Here is a 19,974-nt window from a genome sequence, read left to right on the forward strand (position 1 = left end):
ATTATATTGAAATGCATTTGAACAGAAAACATTAGAAGAATAATTAAAAATTTATTTTTCATCAATAAATTAAAGGTATTCATTATATGCATCTTGTGAGACAGTTTAGATTAAAAGAAGTTTCCTAAAAGTAACATTAGAAGGCGCTTCAATCAACTCCGAGTTGCTCAAGTGAAAACATTAAAGTTAGAATGATTTGAATAAAAATTTTATATCATTCTTTGTATAATACATAAATTAATCATAATTGTGGCAGGAGATGTAAAATTATTTATTTTTCACTATACGTAATTATGACGTTTTGTCATCAGAATGAAGAATTGCTAACTAAATATTTCCTAGATGCATTATGTTTATTCCATAAAACACAATGGATTTATAACCATCCAGTTACTGAAATATTAGTTAAAAGATCATTGGATGATATTCCTAAAGAATGGTTAGATGTATTGGAATCTTTAACAAATGAAGAACTTAACAACTTTGTTGTTAACAAAACATTGGTAAGCAAGTTTAAATAATTATCGTTATAAGAATTATTTGAAAGATTTTAGAATTTGCAACAGTGATTTAATATTCTTTTTTTTTTATATTATAGCCTGTATGGCCTAAAACACTTCAGAATTTCATAGAAAAATGTAAATATATTAATAAATTATCAGACATAAATCCTTCAATAACATTAGAAGTGCCACAACAATTTATAAAAGGATTAAATCCCAAAAAACAACATGAAATAATGCACTTGGCACAATTGATACATGCACAATGTAAAACACAAAAGATAGATGTTATTGTTGATTTTGGAAGTGGTTTGGTAAGAAAACAATTTTTTATTACAAAAATAAAAGTTGATCGGATACATAATATTGAAGTAAAACTTCATAATTTATTTTTCTAGGGATATGTTTCTCAATTACTGTACTACTTATATGGATATAAAGTACTTGGATTAGATGGGAATGAAACAAATATAAATATAGCTCGTAATAGACAAATGAAAATATATCCAACATCTGTAAATCATGTTAAATTTGCATTTTGTAAACTATCATATCATTCTATAGAAACAATAGAATTTCTTGTATTTTCTGAGTTTGGAAAAATTGATAATCTTTGTTTTATTGGATTACACGCCTGTGGAGACTTAAGTGTATATGTATCTAAAATATTTTGTAATATGAAAAATGCACAATTATTGATTTTGATTTCGTGTTGTTACCATAAACTTTCTATATCCAAAAATGGAAAAGAAATGCCAAATAACACACAATATTTTGATAATTTTCCAATGTCACAATGCCTTCAGAAAGTAATTGCTAATTCAAATTTAGATACTAGTACATTTTTAAGACAACCATTTTTACGATTAGCATGTCAAGAGGCAGCTGAAAGATGGATTAGTATGTCTCAAGATTCACATGATATACATGCTTTTCACGTACTTGCTAGAGCTGTGGTTGAATTATATGTAAAACAAAGTAAATAGATGTATATATATATATATATTTTTTTTTTATTTTATTCTTATTTCCTAAGTTATATATATATATATATATATATATAAAAAGTTTAATGAAATTAATTTTAGATAAATTTCATTTAAAAAAACGAGTTCGAAAAGCTACAAGACGATCTCAATGTTCTAGCATTGAAAATTATGTGAAGGATACGTTATTAAGATATACTTTTGAACCAATCGATGAAGTAATGCCACAAAAAGACGGTAAAATATTTTCCTTAATAATTATATGCTTTATAAATGTCACACAAGTAATAAAAAGAATTTGTTTGTATTTAAGGAAAAATTAATTACCATGAAATGATCGAAAATGATATAATAGAATTATGGAAACATCATTGTCAAAGATCGAAAGAAGTAGAAATTTATACTGGTCTACAATTAATTTTACAAGCACCAGCAGAATCAATAGTCTTACAAGATCGGTTGTGTTGGTTACAAGAACAAGGCTTAAAAGCAACTATTTTTCCTGTTATGAATAAAATATTATCCCCACGATCTAATGCTATTATAGCACAAAAAATAAAAAGAAATATAATTAAATAAAACTGCAATAATAAATTAAAACTATAAATGTTATACACATGTATATATGTATACCTTTTTCAGTTATAATGTTGTCACATGTTCTAATAAAAATATTATTATCTCCTATCTTCCATACGGATGAATTTGTGATGCAGCTTTAATATTTGTTTTGATTGCGCTAGGAGCTTTGTTCATTTGTCCCACTATAATAAAATAATTGAAAATTAATATAATTTTATAAAGTATTAATCAATGATATCTTAGAATAATTTAGTTACTTTGTGTATTTCCAAGTGGTCCTTGTCCTCCAGACTGTTGTTGGTTTGCAGGTCTACCTACCATCATACCACTTGGTACGGGGTTAACATTTGACTGGACCATTGGAACTGAATCGGACTGTAAGCAATTGAACAATAATATCTGTAGTATCTGTTTAAATAAAATGAATTAATATATTATGATTTTAAAAAATAAAGGATTATTACTTTTAATCCTTTTCCCATTCCAACAGCAGCAACAAGTGCATGAGTATCTGCTGCACTACTGGTTTGTGCTTGTGTTGCTCTAGAACCAGCTTCACTTTCCCATTCTTCACGTGCCTTATTTGCTATATCCCAAACATGACTAATCACTTTAGTATATTGTGCTACTTGTTTCTGAAACCCATCAAAACCTACATGAAATTTAAACAGTAATGTGTCTTGTGTTCCATTTGCTAAATGAACTGTATATGACAAATGCATATAATCAATTATAAATAAAAATAATTAATAGTGTTAAGATTAAAAGATAAATGAATTATGAAATGCATCTGAATAGAATATATGTGTGTAAAATTTAATAACTTTTTCTACATCAAGCTTTTATCTTAATCACAGTCCAAAGCTAATGGAACTAAAAAAAAATACAAGCTATCTGATGGTAGCTTACATTATATTCCTAGTTGTGGTTTAGTTAGCACATTAACAAAGAAGTAGAATAAATTACTTTTATGTTTACTTATCTAAGAAAGTACACAAATTTCATCATGAAAATATTTTTGTTGTTATAAATATGTTTAAATTACATATGAAAAAAGTTGATATTATAAATTTCATTTTATATCTATAAAAAATATAAAATTGTCTTACATGAGAAGCTTCATGATTTAAATTTGCTGCTTTGGCTTCTAACTGCATCATTTTTTGTTCCACTTGAGGTTCTAATTTAGTTCTTAAATAATCAGGTACTGAATCATGAGCAAATGTCGGAATTCTGCCTTCAGTTAATCGAAGTAATTCTTCATCTTTCTCAGGATTTAAGCGCAATGGTAATACTGTAAGATTTCTTAAGCTTGGAGCTTTGTCGTGACTAAGTATTTTGGATAAACTGGTCAACTATAAAAGAATTATTTTTTATAGCATTCAGAATTGATCTATATTCAATTAATTTTTAAGTTTACCTACATGACCAGAAATGAGAGCAAAATTATCAAGAAAATTTGGCCAATTTAAAGTTTCATACTCGTGTTCTAATTTAAATATCATTGATGCAATAGATGTCTTCAAATCATTAACTCTCGTAATAATAGCTTCTAGGGCAGCATCTAGTTGCTTTTCTTCTCGCTGCATTTTTTATATTCTTGTATAAGCAAATATCTATAAACATGAATATATATGTGAATATATACATTAGAGATAACCTGTACTTGTTCGATGTTCTATATAAGATATATTCTATTTATATATATATATATATATATGTATGCATATATAAAATACATATATTTAATAATCAATTAATAAAAAATTTGTATAAGAAAAACAATTGTATTTAATTGTGATATCGATAAAAACTAATAATATATATCGTACAATTTTATTTCAGTTAGATTACTTTTCTGTCATCCACTTACCTGATTCAATAATATATATTATAAATATAATTTTTTCTAGAAAGAAATAGAATTCTTTATCTAAGGAATTAAATGAATTTTTCTAACAAATATATTTTTAATCACTGTTCAAAAAATATCACAACACGATTATCTACCGTGTCAAATCATATGACATTATATTCACCATAAGCGACATCAATGTCTAGTTGTAGAATCGGTTTTCGATATATCGAAGTAATCAACATAATCGAATTATATATCGATCAATTTTACATGTTTCATTATTTAAAAATAAATTATTTGATTTTCCACTCCGTTCGTGTTATAGATCTATTATATTACATAATGTTGATCAATTTCTTCCATGATAAATTTCTATCTCGAGAAAATCAAAAACAGATTTTCCCTTGATTGAACAATATAAGACACAATAATCTGTCTTTCAAAGTCAAAGGAAAACTATCAGAAATAACAGCTAATTCTAAGTCATCGTGTAAATGTCTATACGTGTGTAAACGCACATATGAGTATACATAATTACAGATGTCCCTTATAGCTATTATCGTCACTAAGGGAATCTTAGATGAGAAGAAAATTACTGAATACATTATGTGTTATTGCACATGGAAAGGGGATTTCTCTCCCAGTGTTTATTCAATAGTAGTCGAACGTAATGGACTTCTTTGACGGTAGTCACTATAGAATCAATAAAGTTTTATTATCCTTTATCGGCCAGTGGCCTTATCAAACGATCAGTCGAAGAAATATCACTTTATCAATCTTATTTTTACTAGCCGGCACACAAATGATAGCCAAGGTATCTATTAATTATATCAATAACGCTCTTTTTTTTTTTTTTTTTTTATAGAAAAGATTTTAAACGTCATTTAATTTTGTTTCTTTTCTTTTCTTTTTTTTTTTTTGTTTTATTTTCCCTATAGATGTGTGCTTTAATAACTTCGTTTCATGATATGGATGTTTTATTGGAAAACTTGGCTCCTTTCATAGTCGATTTAGGTGGTATAATTAAAATAATAAATTGTGCGCTTAAAACGGAGAAGGTATTTAAATAATATCTCGCATTATTTCACGGCTAAAGTTCATCTTACCGCATTCTTCAAATCAAATCTAGTATTTTCCTGTAGTTTATTTTATTCGTATATAATCAATTATTCTTGCGTTAATATAAATAGCAAATTATTAATTTGTAGATGAAGATACTCATCGACCGTATTCAAACAGATATTATTTCATATACTAAAGCTGGAGAAGTAAATATTCTAAAAAAATATGCTAAAGATGGAAGAAGATTTACCATCATATACGCAGGTGAAGAGAGTATTATATAAAGACTGTCAAAATTAACAGTAAATCTGACTGTTACATGACTTTCTAGGCTTTTTATACACGGCAATGGTAATATTTATGATCACACCATTGAAGCCAGTTATTTTTAATACCTTAAACGAAACAAGTGAACGACCATTGATACATCACGTTGAATATTTCGTGGATACTCAAAGATATTATTATTTTATTATTCTTCACTCTTATGTGACCATTGTAATTTGCGTTTCTACGATCGTTGCTATTGATACAATGTTTCTGATTTTCATACAGCATGCTTGCGGATTATTTTCAACAATAGGGTAGAATTTTTGTCTATTCAAACGAGAACACAATTTTCAGATTTTAATATATTTCAAGTATTAAATGTATCAATATTATTCCAGGTATCAACTTCATCATGTGGCAGACAATGAAACTTTCGATTTTGACATAAATCCTTCTATAAAGCATGATAAATCTTATAAATATATGGCCGAATGCGTTTATAGACACAAAAAAGCTATAGAGTTCGTAGTTTTATAAATTCTTCATTTTTAAAACTATTTTTCCTTTTATTATGTCTTGTACGATATTAACACGTTTACGCCGGTGATATAATTTGTTTTTTTCGCCATGAGACGGTTCTCTCATTCATATGTTTTTTATCCGGCGGCTTGAACCACCTACCAATGATACAAATTGTCCAATAAGATGATTGTGTATGTATTACCGATGGCACAAGCCGTCCGATGGAACAATTGTGTATGTACCGTTGGTGACACGAGACATTCAATGGGACAGTCCTAAATGTACCACTAATGATACATGCCGGTGTGAATATGTTAAACACATTAAAATTGTAATGATAAAAAATACTTTATTACTAAATGTAACGATTTACTCTATAAAGGTTTGCCGACCTTATGGAATCCTATTATTCCACATCTTTCTTTCTGCAGGCAGGACTCAATATGATTGGGATGAGTATCACAGGCCTGCAGGTATAAATTAATGATTATTTTTATGCATGTTAAACAATTAATTTACATTTTTTTTTTCACATAAAGATAGACATTTGTTTAGGCCGTTACATATATGGATGAAACAAACAAGTTTCTTCAACAATTGGCATTCTCTTATGCTCAATTAGCTCATCTCTTTTTTGAAAGTATAAATGCTCAACGTCTTATGGATCATAGTGATCGCATGATTGAATATTTGTAAGTTAATATATTATAATCTATTTTTTTTATTAAGAATTTAAATGTCAAGTGTTATAATTATATTCAATTTTATCAAAAATTTCCATCGATTACAGAATAAATGTTGAATGGTATCAAACTTCGATTAGAACGAGAAAAGTTATTAATTTTATGTTAATTAGATCACGAGTACCTTGCACATTAACTGCAGCAAATATGTTCGTCATATCTATGGAAACTTTTAGTGCAGTAAGAAATAATTCATTTTTCGATTATACGATCTCAGTTATTAGATTTATAATATATATTTTCTTTTCTTTTTCAAGATTGTACGTACATCAATGTCATACTTCACTATTTTGCGCTCAATGCAATAAATTTTTGAACATTATAAACATGTATAATATAGATTTCAAATGATTTTCGTAAAAATTTAATTAGAGTAATATATAACTAATGCGTAATATATTTGTTCTGTGTGTGTGTATGTTTATGTGCGTGTATATAAACAAATCATTTTTACAAAAGTAATACTTTCAATAATGATCTGATATTTATAGTTTTATTTTTAAATAATCATATATTTTATTGCTTATAAATATAGATTTAGGAATATTAGAAAAAAAGAAATTATCACGAGGACTACTAGTTTTTATACATGTATGTAGAAAATATTGCCTAAGCAATATATTTTTTAATTGTAAATTTATCCCATCAGATGGCGTATTTGCATCTTTTCTTATATATATATATATTCTTGAAATATTCGGTCACCATTTTGTATCTCCATCTTGAATTTGTAACCTTTTTCTTAGATCGGTGTTAATAGTAGTAATATTTAAATATCTATTAATTGAAATAAAATAATTCAAGAACAATTATTTTTTAACAATGGCGCAAAATAAATTAAATGATTTCGCGTCACGATTTAGCAAAAGTCCTAATAATTTATCTTTAGGTTTCAAAGTTCTTGCAGCAGCCGGCGTGGCGGCTTACGGAATAGCTAAATCTATGTATACAGGTCTGATTTAATTTAAACATTATTTTCATTTGATCATCTATAAATTGATCTCTATATTTCTATATTCTGCATATATACTAATAAAGTAATTAAGATATTACTTATTTCTTTTACAGTGGATGCTGGTCATAGAGCTATTATATTTTCTCGTCTTAATGGCATCCAAAAAGATATTTTTTCAGAGGGTTTACATTTTCGTGTTCCATGGTTTCACTACCCTATAATATATGACATTAGAAGTAAGCCAAGAAAAATTTCATCACCTACCGGTTCAAAAGATTTACAAATGGTTAATATATCTCTTCGAGTTCTATCGCGGCCTGATGCAGCTTCATTGCCTACTATGTATCGTCAATTAGGTCTTGATTATGATGAGAAGGTAAAAAAATAAAATGAATTCTATAATATTATTTTTTCTAATTAAATTAAAAATTTTGTTAATAATTGAAAATATATTTATAGGTATTACCAAGTATATGTAATGAAGTCCTTAAGTCAGTTGTTGCTAAATTTAATGCATCACAACTTATAACACAAAGGCAGCAAGTTTCAAATTTAGTACGTAAAGAATTAACCGAACGTGCTCGTGATTTTAATATTGTGTTAGATGATGTTTCTATAACAGAGCTTAGTTTTGGAAAAGAATATACTGCTGCGGTAGAAGCTAAACAAGTAGCCCAACAAGAAGCTCAAAGAGCTGCATTTGTAGTTGAAACAGCTAAACAAGAGAGGCAACAAAAAATTGTACAGGCTGAAGGAGAAGCAGAAGCTGCTAAAATGATATCCTTTTATAATCATTATTTATAATTTATATTTTGTAGATATTATATATATTTTATGTGTGATGAAATTATCCTTAACTCCAATGCACCTTGGTATAGCTTTGAGTCAAAATCCAGGGTATTTGAAGCTTCGTAAAATACGTGCGGCTCGACGAATTGCTCGCACGGTAAATGAAATATAAAATTAATTAAATATGTATATATATATATATATATATATATATATATATATATTTAAAAAGACAATTTTAATATATATTAATGAAATTAAAAATTATTTGTAGATTGCACAATCTCAAAATCGAGTGTATCTTAGTGGGAATAGTCTCATGTTAAACATTCAAGATCCATCGTTTGATGACTCTTCAGATAAATTGAAAAGTAAGAAGTAAAGGAAACAAGTTATTTTGATTTTACTTTTTTCATTATGTTTCTAATATTGCTTATAAATATAACATACAAACATATATACATAGTTAAAAGCACGATATGTATCTTACTATTCTTTGTATAGATACACACATTACCAATAAGATTTAAGATAATTATTATCATCTTGTATCACTGTACAACTTTCTCCTTTTCATCCTATATTGCAACGCTCGCTCGCAAAGCTCGAGGTAAACTGTTTTCAGATAGTGAACAATTGAACTGGAGCAATTGGAATGACATAACACTGAATACCGGTTTTATCATTAAATCCGGTTCCCAAGCATTAAAAATTGCAGACAAAACATCCATCAAGCATACATCAACAGATCCTGAAGATCCTATTTCTCTTTTATTGGAATCAGCAGATTATAGCGCTAAAATGATAGTTTCATAAATGTAAATTTCACATTTCAAAACATTCACAGTTTGCGTAGCGAGCTTGTAAAAAATAATTTGGTTAAACTTTCATATTGCTTGTACATTCTGTATCTTAACATTAGATTAATTTTATATATTGTTATATAATATAATTAAATATTAATTTCAAAATATAACAAAATATATTAAAATAAATGATAATATATATTAAATAAAAATTGATTAAACAATAATATAAAATAAATATAAAAGTGTTATAAGTAACGTATATTTAATAAATAAAATAAAATAACCAGACCATTTACTCCGTAAAAAAACATATAATAAATAATAATAAAATCTAAAAAAAGTAATCGTTTAATTATCAAGTATAAATTTACGGAATATAGTCATAACTATGGCGTTGGTTTAGTACGTGTCGTCTGCACTGAACTTGCGAAAGTATTATGGATTGTTGATTTTTTATGATTCACAAATTCTACTACTATAAATTTATATTTTCTTTCACTTCATTCCTAATTGAATGGTTTGTTCAAGGTTTGTATATTGTTAATGTTAGCGAACAAATTAATTTTTTAATTTTTTATCTTTCAAAAATACTTTGTGCATGAACTAACCTTTAAAAAAAAATCTGAGCTGATAAGATATATAAATAGATGAATTTTTCAACGTTAATTGCGATAATAGCTATAACTTTAAATATCATTAGGACTTAATTATTACACATTTAATAAATTTTTTAATCGCTATCTGTAGATGGGTGAAGAAAAGCCAATGGAACCGACAGCTGGGTATGTTCACATTTCTTATTGTTGCATCATTATTTTTAACTTTAATTTATAATATTATATTTAATACTAAGATGTTTAAATAAAAAATATGTTTAAGGTTATTTGTAAAAATAATATTTCTAACATCTCATTTATTTATTATAAAGAGAAGGATTATCTAAGAAAGCTCTTAAGAAACAACAAAAAGAAGCAGAAAAAGCAGCAAAAAAAGCTGAACGTAAAGCTCAAGTAGTACGTATAAAGTTTACGTTTATTATTTACTATATTTACTAGTTTGTAATGATTTTATATTTCATAAATTAATAAATGCATAAAAAATTAGCAAATGCAACAAGATGTAATAGATGAAGATGATATATCATTTGGCAAATATGGAGAGTTCCCTATGATACAAAGTAAAGAAGCATATAAGGAAAGAAATTTTGTTCATGTGAAAGAATTAAATAAAAGATTAGAAAATCAAACTATATGGTTAAGAGGACGCTTACATACAAGTAGAGCAAAAGGTATATATTTTCCTATTAAATAATTATTATTCTAATATAATGATAGTATGTAATATTTTATACAACTTTTTAGGCAAACAATGTTTCATAGTACTAAGACAGCAGTCTTATACGGTACAAGGGTTAGCTGCAGTGAATGAACAAGTTAGCAAGCAAATGATCAAATTTATATCAAAGTAAGTTTGAATAAAGACTATTAAACTAATTCTATAATGACACATACAATATTTGTTCCATAGTATAACAAAGGAATCTATAATAGACATTGAAGCAATTATAAAAACAGTGCCTGCTATTATTGAATCATGTTCACAAAAGGATGTAGAAGTACATATTCAAAGAATTTTTGTAGTAAGTGCTGCAAAACCGCAATTACCGCTCCAAATTGAAGATGCAGCTAGAGCCGTTAATGAATCAGATGATACAGGATTGAACATAAAAGTTAATCAAGATACCAGATTAGACAATAGAATATTAGATTTACGTACTCCTGCTAATCAAGCTATATTTAGAATAGAAGCTGGAGTGTGCAAACTTTTTCGAGATATTTTAACAGCTAAGGTAATTTCTTTGTAAATATATCTACTTGTATAGGTAAATGTATTCGTGTACTCGTGTGTAATCATGTATATAATAGATTTAAATTTAACTACTACAATGTCTTATAGGGCTTTGTTGAAATACATACACCAAAGATTATCTCTGCAGCAAGTGAAGGTGGTGCAAATGTATTTACTGTATCCTATTTTAAAGGAAATGCATATTTGGCTCAATCTCCACAACTTTACAAACAAATGGCTATAGCAGCAGATTTTGATAAAGTTTATACTATTGGAGCAGGTAGATTATAATGATAAGAGTTAAATATACAAACTATTTTTTAAATATAAAGTAACTTAAAATTCTGGATTATATTTCTATTATTAAATTATTAATGATAAGATAACAAATAACATTTATATAAATTATATTAATAGTTTTTAGAGCTGAGGATTCCAATACTCATAGACATTTGACAGAATTTGTTGGTCTTGATTTAGAAATGGCATTTAAATACCATTACCATGAAGTTATTGATACTATTGGTCAAATGTTTACTGAATTATTCAGAGGCTTGCGTGACAAGTTAGTTTTAAATTTTAAAACAATAAAAATACGTTCGAAATAATTAACAAAAATTAATTTTTAGTTATGCCGATGAAATAGCAGCTGTCAATCAACAGTATGCAGTAGAACCTTTTAAATTCTTAGATCCTCCCCTGAAGTTAGAATTTCCACAAGCAATTGAATTATTATCTGAAGCGGGTGTAACTTTAGGAGAAGAAGATGATTTATCAACACCAGATGAAAAACTATTGGGGAAACTTGTAAAAGCTAAAGTAAATTTTGTTTTATCATCTTTGTTTTAACATCTTTCAGTATTTTTATCACTATTATAAAAAGTATGTTTCTTTTTCAGTATGATACAGACTTTTATATTTTGGATAAATATCCTTTGGCAATAAGGCCTTTCTATACTATGCCTGACCCCCATAATCCTGTAAGTGTGATCATTTAAAACTTATTTGCTTATAACATTTCTTACAATTTGATCAATATAATTATTTAATTATATTTGTATATAATAGAAAACATCAAATTCTTATGACATGTTCATGCGTGGTGAAGAAATCATATCAGGTGCACAACGTATTCATGACCCAGACTTTTTAACAGAACGTGCCAAATATCATGGTATTGGTAAGTTACTTTACATTTATACTTATTCATTTATCTATTTATAATTTATAATATATTTTATATAACTATTACATATCTTTGTTTGTACTTTAGATATTGAGAAGATCAGATCATATATCGATGCATTTAGATATGGCTGTCCTCCTCATGCAGGTGGTGGTATTGGCTTGGAACGTGTGGTGATGTTATATCTTGGTTTGGATAATATTCGAAAAGTTTCTATGTTTCCACGTGATCCTAAACGTCTTACACCATAGATATTTACACATACTATATTTACTAAATATATATAGCATTAATATTGCTTTATATGTTAACATTTCTAAAGGGTTTACAAAATAAACGAAATAGAAACAAAATTATATTTACAAGTAATTCCCAGGTCTTATCATTTGGAGATGGCCGTTTCTGGAGATCCAAATTTTTAATACGCATAAAATTTCACTTACTCTTATATCAGATGTTTTATTGAAAAATAAAAACTCTGATTTTATATATATATATATTTTTTTTTTTTTTTTTAATTATCACTTAAATTTAAACAATAGTACATTCGCTTAAACATTACAAAGATTGTAACGCGTGAGAATTTAAAATAATCTTAATTTAAAATTTTTATCATTGTTCTAATAAAAAATGAACAAGAGGACATTTGTGATGGATAGTCTTTGGATTGAATGAAGCAAAATTGTGCATAATTTTCTTATAATTAAAATACTCGTTTGTAAAAAGGAACATCGAAGGATTTACTTTATATTTTTAAATAACTATTAATTAAATATTTAAATTGATAAAAGAGAAGTCTCGATAGAGTTATTGCTTTTGAAAGAGAAAAGTCAAGTAGAGTATTTGCTAAAAAACAAAGACTTTTAGAGTTATATTCCATAGTTCTATATAATAAGTTGATGAATTTTTAGGTCAGAATTTTCAGCAATTAATGTATTAATTCTAATTTTTCCTACGCTGCGAAAAGGTATCTTTTGAAAAAGTAATAATCAGTTTCTATAAAAAAAATCTATTAATACTGTTATTTTAATCTGTACTAACCTATACCATCCTAATTGTTAGGTTATGTATGAAAGTCTTATCAGATTCTCAGAACATTTACATAATGTTGTAAACACGTTATCTTCGTTTAAAAGATTATATTTACATATGGTAAATTTTACAAGTATATGTGAAACTTTTTTCTATTAAAAATATATGTTCTATTTAGACACAAAACTCTGTCTATCTATATTTCAATATATTATATTTTTAAACTCTCAATATCTTTTGTAAATTTTTATAAATTTCAAGTAATAATAATTAGTATGATCAATATTAAAGCACAATAAGTTTGATGCAGGCATATTATCTTTACAGATTTTATTAATTTTTTACATCTATATCAATTAATTTTATAATAATATACCAAGTTTATACTAATAACTTTTCACTTATTCATTATTAACTTTTATCAGTTTTTAATAATCTCTTTACAGGTAAAATGATCAAGTTAAATTTACGAGTTCCTACAGAATATTTAAAGAAATTAAAAATTCATTATAAAGATAATATTAGAATCAATAATATCAGACAATACACAGATTTTGTGAAAGTGGTTGAAGTAGGACCAAGAGACGGATTACAAAATGAGCCTAAAATTGTACCTACTAATACCAAAATTCAATTAATAAATAAACTATCTGAAACAGGTTTGCAAAGTATTGAAACCACAAGTTTTGTATCGCCAAAGTGGATTCCACAAATGGCAGATAATATTATTCTTTTCACACAAATAAAAAGAAAGGCAGGTATATCATATCCAGTGCTGGTACCAAATTTGAAAGGACTAGACAATGCATTAAAAGTAGGTGTTAAAGAAATTGCAATTTTTGGAGCTGCGTCAGAGACATTTTCGAAAAAAAACATAAATTGTTCTATAAATGAAAGTATAAAAAATTTTACAGCTGTTATAAAACGAGCAAATGAACAGAATATAAAGGTGAGAGGTTATATTTCTTGCATTGCTGGATGTCCTTATGAAGGAGAGATTAAGCCAAAAGTTGTAGTTGACTTGGCTTTATTAATGTTGAATCTTGGATGTTATGAAATATCCCTAGGGGATACAATTGGTGTAGGATCGCCTAAAAAGATTCAGAGACTTCTGAAAGAATTACAGCAAGTATCGTCATACGATATGTCTAAATTTGCTTTACATTGTCATGATACTTATGGTCAAGCATTAGCAAATATATATGCGGGTCTTGAACATGGCATTAGAGTATTTGATTCTTCCGTTGCTGGACTTGGAGGATGCCCATATGCAGCTGGTGCCTCAGGTAATGTTGCGACTGAGGATTTACTGTATCTTCTACATGGACAAGGCTTAGAAACTGGAGTAAATTTCAATGAAATAGTAGAAATAGGTAATTATATTAGTAAGGAACTAGATAGGAAGAATCAATCTAAAGCTGGACTTGCTATCCTTGCCCAAAGAAGTCATTAATCTTTATAGACATTTATGTATAAATATTATGTTTATACTAATTTTATGAGAATCTGATTATATATACATTGTAAAAATAATGTTATATTTGTTTGTAAATTTACATTTTTATAAATATTACATTATTGTAAATAAAATATGTTTTTATTTTTATAATAAATTATAACATTTTTTATTATACTATAATTAACTTTATTTATATCGTGCAAAAATTGAAATTACTATCTGCAAGTAATCTCATATTGATAGAAGTAAATATATGTAAGTGAATAATAATATATTATAAGCGAATACAAAAAATATAGACAAATAATATATTTTTAAAAAATTTGCAAATTTTATAGACGTACTATTCATACACTGAATATGATAAGTATACTATTAGTTTTTATTTTATTATTTAAGTCATATTTATTTGTAAATTTAATAATACCAATTATGATCACATATACACACGCATATTATATATATTATATATTTTTAATTCAGAATATTAATCGCATATTAATATACAAGTATACAAGTATATGTTAAAAAAGTACATTATAATACATCATATTAAAATAATGGATGAAAAAATACATGGCATAACTATGTATTCAACCTGTTACGAAATATTTGATAATTCTTGTAATATAGCCTGTGTATCTAATGTACTGAGGTCAATTGATCCTCGAGTGTCAACAACAACACCAGTTACCTAAAAATATGTATATTGTAAATTACTTGAATTAAAAATATTATTTATTTGAAATATGTAATTTATGTTTACCATATCTTCAAAAAAACCTGTATGATTAGGTTTCTCAGAATATCTTTCATATTGATCTAAATTATCTCGCAATTTTAAAGTAAGACTATCATAATTTTGTATTATGATCGCCATAATTTGTTGTTCAGATGGAGTAGATAAACTTTCACTAGTTAACCATGCAGTTATTTTTGGTGAAAAATGATTTACTATATCTCTCATATTTACTAACGAATTTGTTAATTTAAGTGCATGTTCTTTATATTCATATGATTCACTAGTTGAGTATCTTAATGCTGTAATATATTAAGTAATTTGATTATCTTATCCACTTTTATTTTTATAATAATTATAAAGTTAAAATTTATACGCAAGAAATGTATTTACCCATAGCATTTAAGTTTGTGAAGATAAGTTTCATTCGTATAATTTCATAGAATAATTCATCATAACTACTTGATGAAGATAAAAATGTATCTCCATATGTAATGAAAAAGTTCAAAATATTAGCGACCTATGAAAGCCAATGCAATATTATAATTTTTTGAAAGCTTCTTCCATTGAGAGTCACGTTACCTGAATAGCTAATGGAAAAATATTCATTTTCTTAATCAGATGACTCTCATGAGTAGTAAGAAATTTCAAAAGATTGATTAAGGCAGTCCAAAGATCTCTCCATTGATATCCAAGTCTGACTCTGCATCTCTTTTGATAACACAAAAGTCTTTGCAAAACGCCAATACATTGATGATATAATTCAAGAGGAAACTTCTTCATCATATGCGATGTTATAAATTCGACTAATAAATCTAAAATTAAATAATATTGACATAATATTTCATGAAATATAAATAAGACAATAAGCAATATAACAGTTATACCAAGCAACGTAGCTGCAAGAGGTTGTGCAGGTGCTGCTTTGTCTTGTAATTTTCTATGATGCATAGGTACTCTGTGTAACTGTACTCTAAATGCTAAATTTGCATCATGCATCAAACTATTTGCATATTGATCTTCTGCAATACAGCTCAATATTAGGAAACATAATTTAACATTATTCATTATTGCCTCTGTCCTTATAACCTGCATAACTATCGAACTGAAATGATACAAATTGTTACAGATAATAATTATAAGATTATTGACATTTTTTCAACAACAAATGTATATATATATATATATATATACATATATATATATATAAAGTATATTCTTTCTCCCAGAGAAACCATTACAAAATAAATGAATTTTTATTTTTATAGGAAATATTTTACCAGTACTGCAAAAACGTAGCAAGTAAATTAAATGGTTGAGCCATAACATCTGGTGGCTGAGCTCCAGGAGCTACGGCATTAGGACCAAGAGTATTATTTGGTGAAGGTGGAGCGCTTGTATCACTTTGCGTATATGCCAATGTAGTTACGAAATTACGATTTAAATGTGTGGCCTCATATAAAGCTAGTAATAAAGCATTATTTGCACGAACTTGTTGCGTTTTTGCTTCCTCTTCTCCAACAAACATACTACCAACAATACTTGTTAAGGATGATAACCAAGATGCCTGTATTTCTAAAAATTAATTATTTCATAAGAAAGTAAATATTTATAAATATACAATGTATACATGTTCTAGTAAATATTTTCTTGCATTTGGAAATGCTTATTTACCTGTTCTTTGTTGAGCAAATTGTCTACAAAATTCTGTTAATGAACTCGATATTACTTGTCCATACCCGTTAAGTGCTAATTCATCATCAAGAATTGATAATTTAACAATGTAAGGATTTGTACTTTCGTGTTTTCTATAGTTAACTAAAAGTGTTAACAACAGAACTGCATCATGCCCATGACGATTTCTAGCTCCTGTATCTCTCAATAACTAGAAAAAATCATATGATTGATAGTATTTAGTAAAAGTACAATTAATTATATTTATGTGGATCTTACTTGAACTAAAGACTCGAAGACACTATTAAGCATCACATATTCCAATAGTGTATTCTGACTCACGTTATCCATTCCAGTAACAATAATTAACAATAATTTTAAACACAAAGCCTTTAAACTATCAGGATATTCACCTAGAGAGTAAAAGAAAATTATCATAAAATATTAAAAAGTAAGAAATCTTCAAAAAATACATAAATAGCAATTAAATTAGTTAAATAAGTAACTAATTTAAATTACCTGTTAAAAAATTATTACAATGCTGCATTAATGTTGTCATTCTTTGTTCAGCTGAATTAAATCCTACAAGGATATCTATTAAATTAAATCCACAATCTCCTTGACTAGCCTTTTTATACATAGATTGAATAACAGCTGCTAATGTTTGTAACGCATATACTACTCTAAATGGATGTTCATCGACAAGTGTATCCACACAATGACATACTAAAGCATTTAAATTTTCCCTGCTTGCATTCAATTGTTCTATTGTCATATGAAGAATTTCACTTTCAATATGAGGAACCTATAAAAATAATTATTGATAAATAATATCATTAAAATAATGTGCCAAACTAATAAAACACTTGATACATATAATCTCTATTACTGTTTTTTTGTTTCAGCATTATTTTATTTTTTTTACAATATTATCAAGCCATGTGATTTTTAAAATGATATGTGTATAAATATTGAAAATTTATAAATTAATACAATATAATGATGGTTAGGAAACTCTTTACAAAATTAATACAAGTGGGTCTTTTATTTATTATCTCAATTAATATTAGTTTATGAATTTTGCTTACGTATATATAATTATAGACACTATCATCATGGGAAGTAACAAAATACTATGGAAAAGTATGTATATGTCAATTAAGATGTATAAAATATAAAATACAAGCAAGCAAAATATGGCTTAATTTTAAGTGTAAATTATTACCATATAGTTTACGCAAAGAGTTGAAATGCAAAGAGAGTCATAAAAAAATGGTAAATCTGAATAAATATTATATATTATATCAGTATACATTTAAAATTTGTTATTTATCAGAAATTGAATAAGTTATTTCTTTACTATAACACAATTCAAAATTAATATTTGTAATAATTGAAGTTTAAACTGAAAAATCATAGCTAAGCAAGAAAAAATTTCTACAAATAAAAGAATATTACCATTATCACAAAACATCTCACTCAAATTAGGTGAAGCTAAAGAAGCTGTGAAAAGTAAGAAAGATTGTTCCAATTAAAAATATAGATAGTAAATGTGATAATAGTGAATTAATGGCAACAAAAATACATGGAAACAAATCAATCTTGCAAACAAAATGAATCCATACACAATCAGAAAACAGTATATATCAGAAACATCTATAAAGAAAAATATAACAAAGTAAGACTTTGATTTTGAGAAATAAATAAAATATAATTACAATTTTTTTCTTTCAGATGAAATAAGATCAAGGATAAAAAATTATAGAGTGATAGAAATATACATTCTTAACGTACAATATTAGTAAACTTACTACGATTATTTGTAATTTTGCTAATATTGTTAATTTTACGTTATATTAAATTACTGACCATGGGTTTAATAAGAAATAACTCATTCCAAAAATTTGGATGTGCCAAAGTTAAATCCTCTCCCTTAAAGAAACTCTCATAAATAGGTACAAGCTTTCCTTTGTGCTGGCGTTTGGAGCCAGAACCACTCCGCTTACGCATAGCCATTGTCATGATGATTTACTCTTCCTTGAACATTCCTCTTATCTAAAAAAGAATTGTATATTACTAAAAACAGGAATATTAAATATTTCACAAACTGATATAGTTTTAAAATAATGTTAATTGCATTATAATAGTAATATGTATGAATAATCAATTTAGCACTCTTCACACATGCATTTTGTTAAATTAGCCTTGTTAAATTATTGCACGCACAACACTGCTATAACCTCTAAATTAATAAATAACTTTATATAATATACATAAGTCTTACAGATTATATTTATATAATTACACTGGCATAAAGATATTTTAATATTATTTATGTACTTAGTTAATACAGATATAGTAACAATCAATACAGAGATTAAAAGCATATACTTACAAACATAATTTAAAATTATCTCGTACTATAATTCTCTATATTTGATTCTTTTGGAAACAATACGCAGGTTATAAATCATTAATAAAATATTTGATGGATGACAAATAAGTTGTTGAATTTCGAATGGTTTTTCATGAAAACAATGCATACGTTTACGAAAACCACTCAAAAAAGAATGACAGATCGCCATGAAGCGGTTAACCGCCATATATTTTTTGAAAGAATATTTTCAAGTGCACATTTTAAAATATATATTCATATGGACTTTCATCCAAATAATACAAAATAAAAGATGAAAAATTGCAAACATAAGGATTTTTTATGTTTTTAATTAACATTTTTTGTTTTTAAATAAAAAGATCATATATTTTATAAATAATTTTAATAATGACGACTTTTAAAAATACCGCTGATTGAGACGTAGAATGGATGAATAAATATCAAGTAGTTGATTGGTTTATTGTAAACAAATTGTTAAGATTCTATTTCTAAACATTCTATTTGTCCTAATTATAAAATTTATCATTAAATATGAATTTTAATTATATAAAATAAAATAGAA

The 19,974-nt window shown here is 26.4% G+C and overlaps 7 protein-coding genes across 14 annotated transcripts; 5 read left to right on the forward strand and 2 right to left on the reverse strand.

The window, feature by feature from the left end:
- Nucleotides 1-129: 129 nt before the first annotated feature.
- LOC124957074 (probable methyltransferase-like protein 25) lies at nt 130-2,508 on the forward strand. The gene is made up of 5 exons (XM_047513725.1): nt 130-503; nt 599-817; nt 902-1,481; nt 1,592-1,726; nt 1,803-2,508. Exons 1-5 carry the CDS (start codon nt 294-296, stop codon nt 2,066-2,068), a joined length of 1,410 nt encoding a protein of 469 aa, XP_047369681.1. The 5' UTR covers nt 130-293; the 3' UTR covers nt 2,069-2,508.
- Nucleotides 861-4,116, reverse strand: LOC124957077 (mediator of RNA polymerase II transcription subunit 8). Of its 3 annotated transcripts, XR_007103437.1 has the most exons (8): nt 3,945-4,116; nt 3,496-3,687; nt 3,181-3,426; nt 2,981-2,989; nt 2,536-2,706; nt 2,329-2,446; nt 2,123-2,253; nt 861-2,027 (listed from the first exon to the last, which is right to left on the reverse strand). XR_007103437.1 is itself a non-coding variant. In XM_047513730.1 (7 exons), the coding sequence occupies exons 2-7, from the start codon at nt 3,658-3,660 to the stop codon at nt 2,174-2,176; spliced, it is 789 nt and encodes a 262-aa protein (XP_047369686.1). In that variant the 5' UTR covers nt 3,661-3,687; nt 3,945-4,116; the 3' UTR covers nt 861-2,173. The 3 variants fall into 3 exon arrangements, 2 of the variants coding, with proteins under 2 accessions (XP_047369686.1, XP_047369688.1); XM_047513730.1 differs by having other exon boundaries at nt 861-2,253; XM_047513732.1 differs by lacking the exon at nt 2,981-2,989 and having other exon boundaries at nt 861-2,253.
- A 269-nt stretch (nt 4,117-4,385) lies between these two features.
- LOC124957080 lies at nt 4,386-6,865 on the forward strand (the record flags this gene model as incomplete). Its single annotated transcript, XM_047513738.1, has 8 exons — nt 4,386-4,743; nt 4,868-4,987; nt 5,138-5,255; nt 5,323-5,575; nt 5,660-5,782; nt 6,166-6,256; nt 6,339-6,475; nt 6,574-6,865. Coding segments are annotated over exons 1-8 (1,278 nt in total), but the record flags the coding sequence as incomplete, so codon positions are not given.
- Nucleotides 6,866-7,215: 350 nt separating this feature from the next.
- Nucleotides 7,216-9,290, forward strand: LOC124957083 (prohibitin-2). Its single transcript, XM_047513742.1, has 6 exons — nt 7,216-7,478; nt 7,595-7,857; nt 7,941-8,258; nt 8,350-8,427; nt 8,545-8,641; nt 8,896-9,290. Exons 1-6 carry the CDS (start codon nt 7,349-7,351, stop codon nt 9,084-9,086), a joined length of 1,077 nt encoding a protein of 358 aa, XP_047369698.1. The 5' UTR covers nt 7,216-7,348; the 3' UTR covers nt 9,087-9,290.
- A 161-nt stretch (nt 9,291-9,451) lies between these two features.
- LOC124957079 (aspartate--tRNA ligase, cytoplasmic) lies at nt 9,452-12,482 on the forward strand. The gene is made up of 12 exons (XM_047513737.1): nt 9,452-9,607; nt 9,827-9,861; nt 10,008-10,092; nt 10,184-10,367; nt 10,441-10,543; nt 10,607-10,928; nt 11,036-11,207; nt 11,345-11,492; nt 11,557-11,746; nt 11,827-11,907; nt 11,996-12,107; nt 12,201-12,482. Exons 2-12 carry the CDS (start codon nt 9,827-9,829, stop codon nt 12,362-12,364), a joined length of 1,596 nt encoding a protein of 531 aa, XP_047369693.1. The 5' UTR covers nt 9,452-9,607; the 3' UTR covers nt 12,365-12,482.
- Nucleotides 12,483-12,615: 133 nt separating this feature from the next.
- On the forward strand, nt 12,616-16,834 carry LOC124957081 (hydroxymethylglutaryl-CoA lyase, mitochondrial). 3 transcript variants are annotated; one of them, XM_047513739.1, is made up of 2 exons: nt 12,616-13,265; nt 13,592-16,834. In XM_047513739.1, the coding sequence occupies exon 2, from the start codon at nt 13,597-13,599 to the stop codon at nt 14,596-14,598; it is 1,002 nt and encodes a 333-aa protein (XP_047369695.1). In that variant the 5' UTR covers nt 12,616-13,265; nt 13,592-13,596; the 3' UTR covers nt 14,599-16,834. The 3 variants fall into 3 exon arrangements, with proteins under 3 accessions (XP_047369695.1, XP_047369696.1, XP_047369697.1); XM_047513740.1 differs by having other exon boundaries at nt 12,616-13,095; XM_047513741.1 differs by having other exon boundaries at nt 12,616-13,080.
- LOC124957078 (armadillo-like helical domain-containing protein 3) lies at nt 14,826-19,629 on the reverse strand. Of its 4 annotated transcripts, none has more exons than XM_047513736.1 (11): nt 18,887-19,024; nt 18,476-18,520; nt 17,537-17,822; nt 17,297-17,430; nt 17,018-17,228; nt 16,624-16,918; nt 16,231-16,448; nt 15,926-16,158; nt 15,737-15,863; nt 15,371-15,645; nt 14,826-15,298 (listed from the first exon to the last, which is right to left on the reverse strand). In XM_047513736.1, exons 2-11 carry the CDS (start codon nt 18,476-18,478, stop codon nt 15,206-15,208), a joined length of 1,875 nt encoding a protein of 624 aa, XP_047369692.1. In that variant the 5' UTR covers nt 18,479-18,520; nt 18,887-19,024; the 3' UTR covers nt 14,826-15,205. The 4 variants fall into 4 exon arrangements, with proteins under 4 accessions (XP_047369692.1, XP_047369690.1, XP_047369691.1 ...); XM_047513734.1 differs by lacking the exon at nt 18,476-18,520 and adding an exon at nt 19,302-19,318 and having other exon boundaries at nt 14,827-15,298; nt 18,887-19,072; XM_047513735.1 differs by lacking the exon at nt 18,476-18,520 and adding an exon at nt 19,206-19,222 and having other exon boundaries at nt 14,827-15,298; nt 18,887-19,072.
- Between the last annotated feature and the right edge of the window lie 345 nt (nt 19,630-19,974).

This window comes from Vespa velutina, chromosome 24, assembly GCF_912470025.1.
Source record: "Vespa velutina chromosome 24, iVesVel2.1, whole genome shotgun sequence".
In the NCBI taxonomy this organism is placed as follows: Eukaryota; Metazoa; Arthropoda; class Insecta; order Hymenoptera; family Vespidae; genus Vespa; species Vespa velutina.

Excerpts from the sequence above, each read along its gene's own strand:
- LOC124957081 (XM_047513739.1), top strand. The coding sequence starts at position 13,597 with ATGATCAAGTTAAATTTACGAGTTCCTACAGAATATTTAAAGAAATTA.
- LOC124957074 (XM_047513725.1), top strand. The coding sequence starts at position 294 with ATGACGTTTTGTCATCAGAATGAAGAATTGCTAACTAAATATTTCCTA. Across the intron at positions 504-598 it reads TTGTTGTTAACAAAACATTG|CCTGTATGGCCTAAAACACT; the intron begins GTAAGCAAGTTT and ends TTTATATTATAG. Across the intron at positions 818-901 it reads TTGATTTTGGAAGTGGTTTG|GGATATGTTTCTCAATTACT; the intron begins GTAAGAAAACAA and ends TTATTTTTCTAG.
- LOC124957083 (XM_047513742.1), top strand. The coding sequence starts at position 7,349 with ATGGCGCAAAATAAATTAAATGATTTCGCGTCACGATTTAGCAAAAGT. Across the intron at positions 8,428-8,544 it reads CTCGACGAATTGCTCGCACG|ATTGCACAATCTCAAAATCG; the intron begins GTAAATGAAATA and ends AATTATTTGTAG. Across the intron at positions 8,642-8,895 it reads CTCTTCAGATAAATTGAAAA|ATAGTGAACAATTGAACTGG; the intron begins GTAAGAAGTAAA and ends AACTGTTTTCAG.
- LOC124957077 (XM_047513730.1), bottom strand. The coding sequence starts at position 3,660 with ATGCAGCGAGAAGAAAAGCAACTAGATGCTGCCCTAGAAGCTATTATT. Across the intron at positions 3,427-3,495 it reads TTGCTCTCATTTCTGGTCAT|TTGACCAGTTTATCCAAAAT; the intron begins GTAGGTAAACTT and ends ATTCTTTTATAG. Across the intron at positions 2,254-2,328 it reads ACCACTTGGAAATACACAAA|TGGGACAAATGAACAAAGCT; the intron begins GTAACTAAATTA and ends ATTTTATTATAG.
- LOC124957078 (XM_047513734.1), bottom strand. The coding sequence starts at position 19,039 with ATGACAATGGCTATGCGTAAGCGGAGTGGTTCTGGCTCCAAACGCCAG. Across the intron at positions 16,919-17,017 it reads ATTTGCTCAACAAAGAACAG|AAATACAGGCATCTTGGTTA; the intron begins GTAAATAAGCAT and ends ATTAATTTTTAG. Across the intron at positions 16,159-16,230 it reads TCTTGCAGCTACGTTGCTTG|ATTTATTAGTCGAATTTATA; the intron begins GTATAACTGTTA and ends ATTTAATTTTAG.
- LOC124957079 (XM_047513737.1), top strand. The coding sequence starts at position 9,827 with ATGGGTGAAGAAAAGCCAATGGAACCGACAGCTGG. Across the intron at positions 10,368-10,440 it reads ACATACAAGTAGAGCAAAAG|GCAAACAATGTTTCATAGTA; the intron begins GTATATATTTTC and ends ACAACTTTTTAG. Across the intron at positions 10,544-10,606 it reads ATGATCAAATTTATATCAAA|TATAACAAAGGAATCTATAA; the intron begins GTAAGTTTGAAT and ends TTTGTTCCATAG.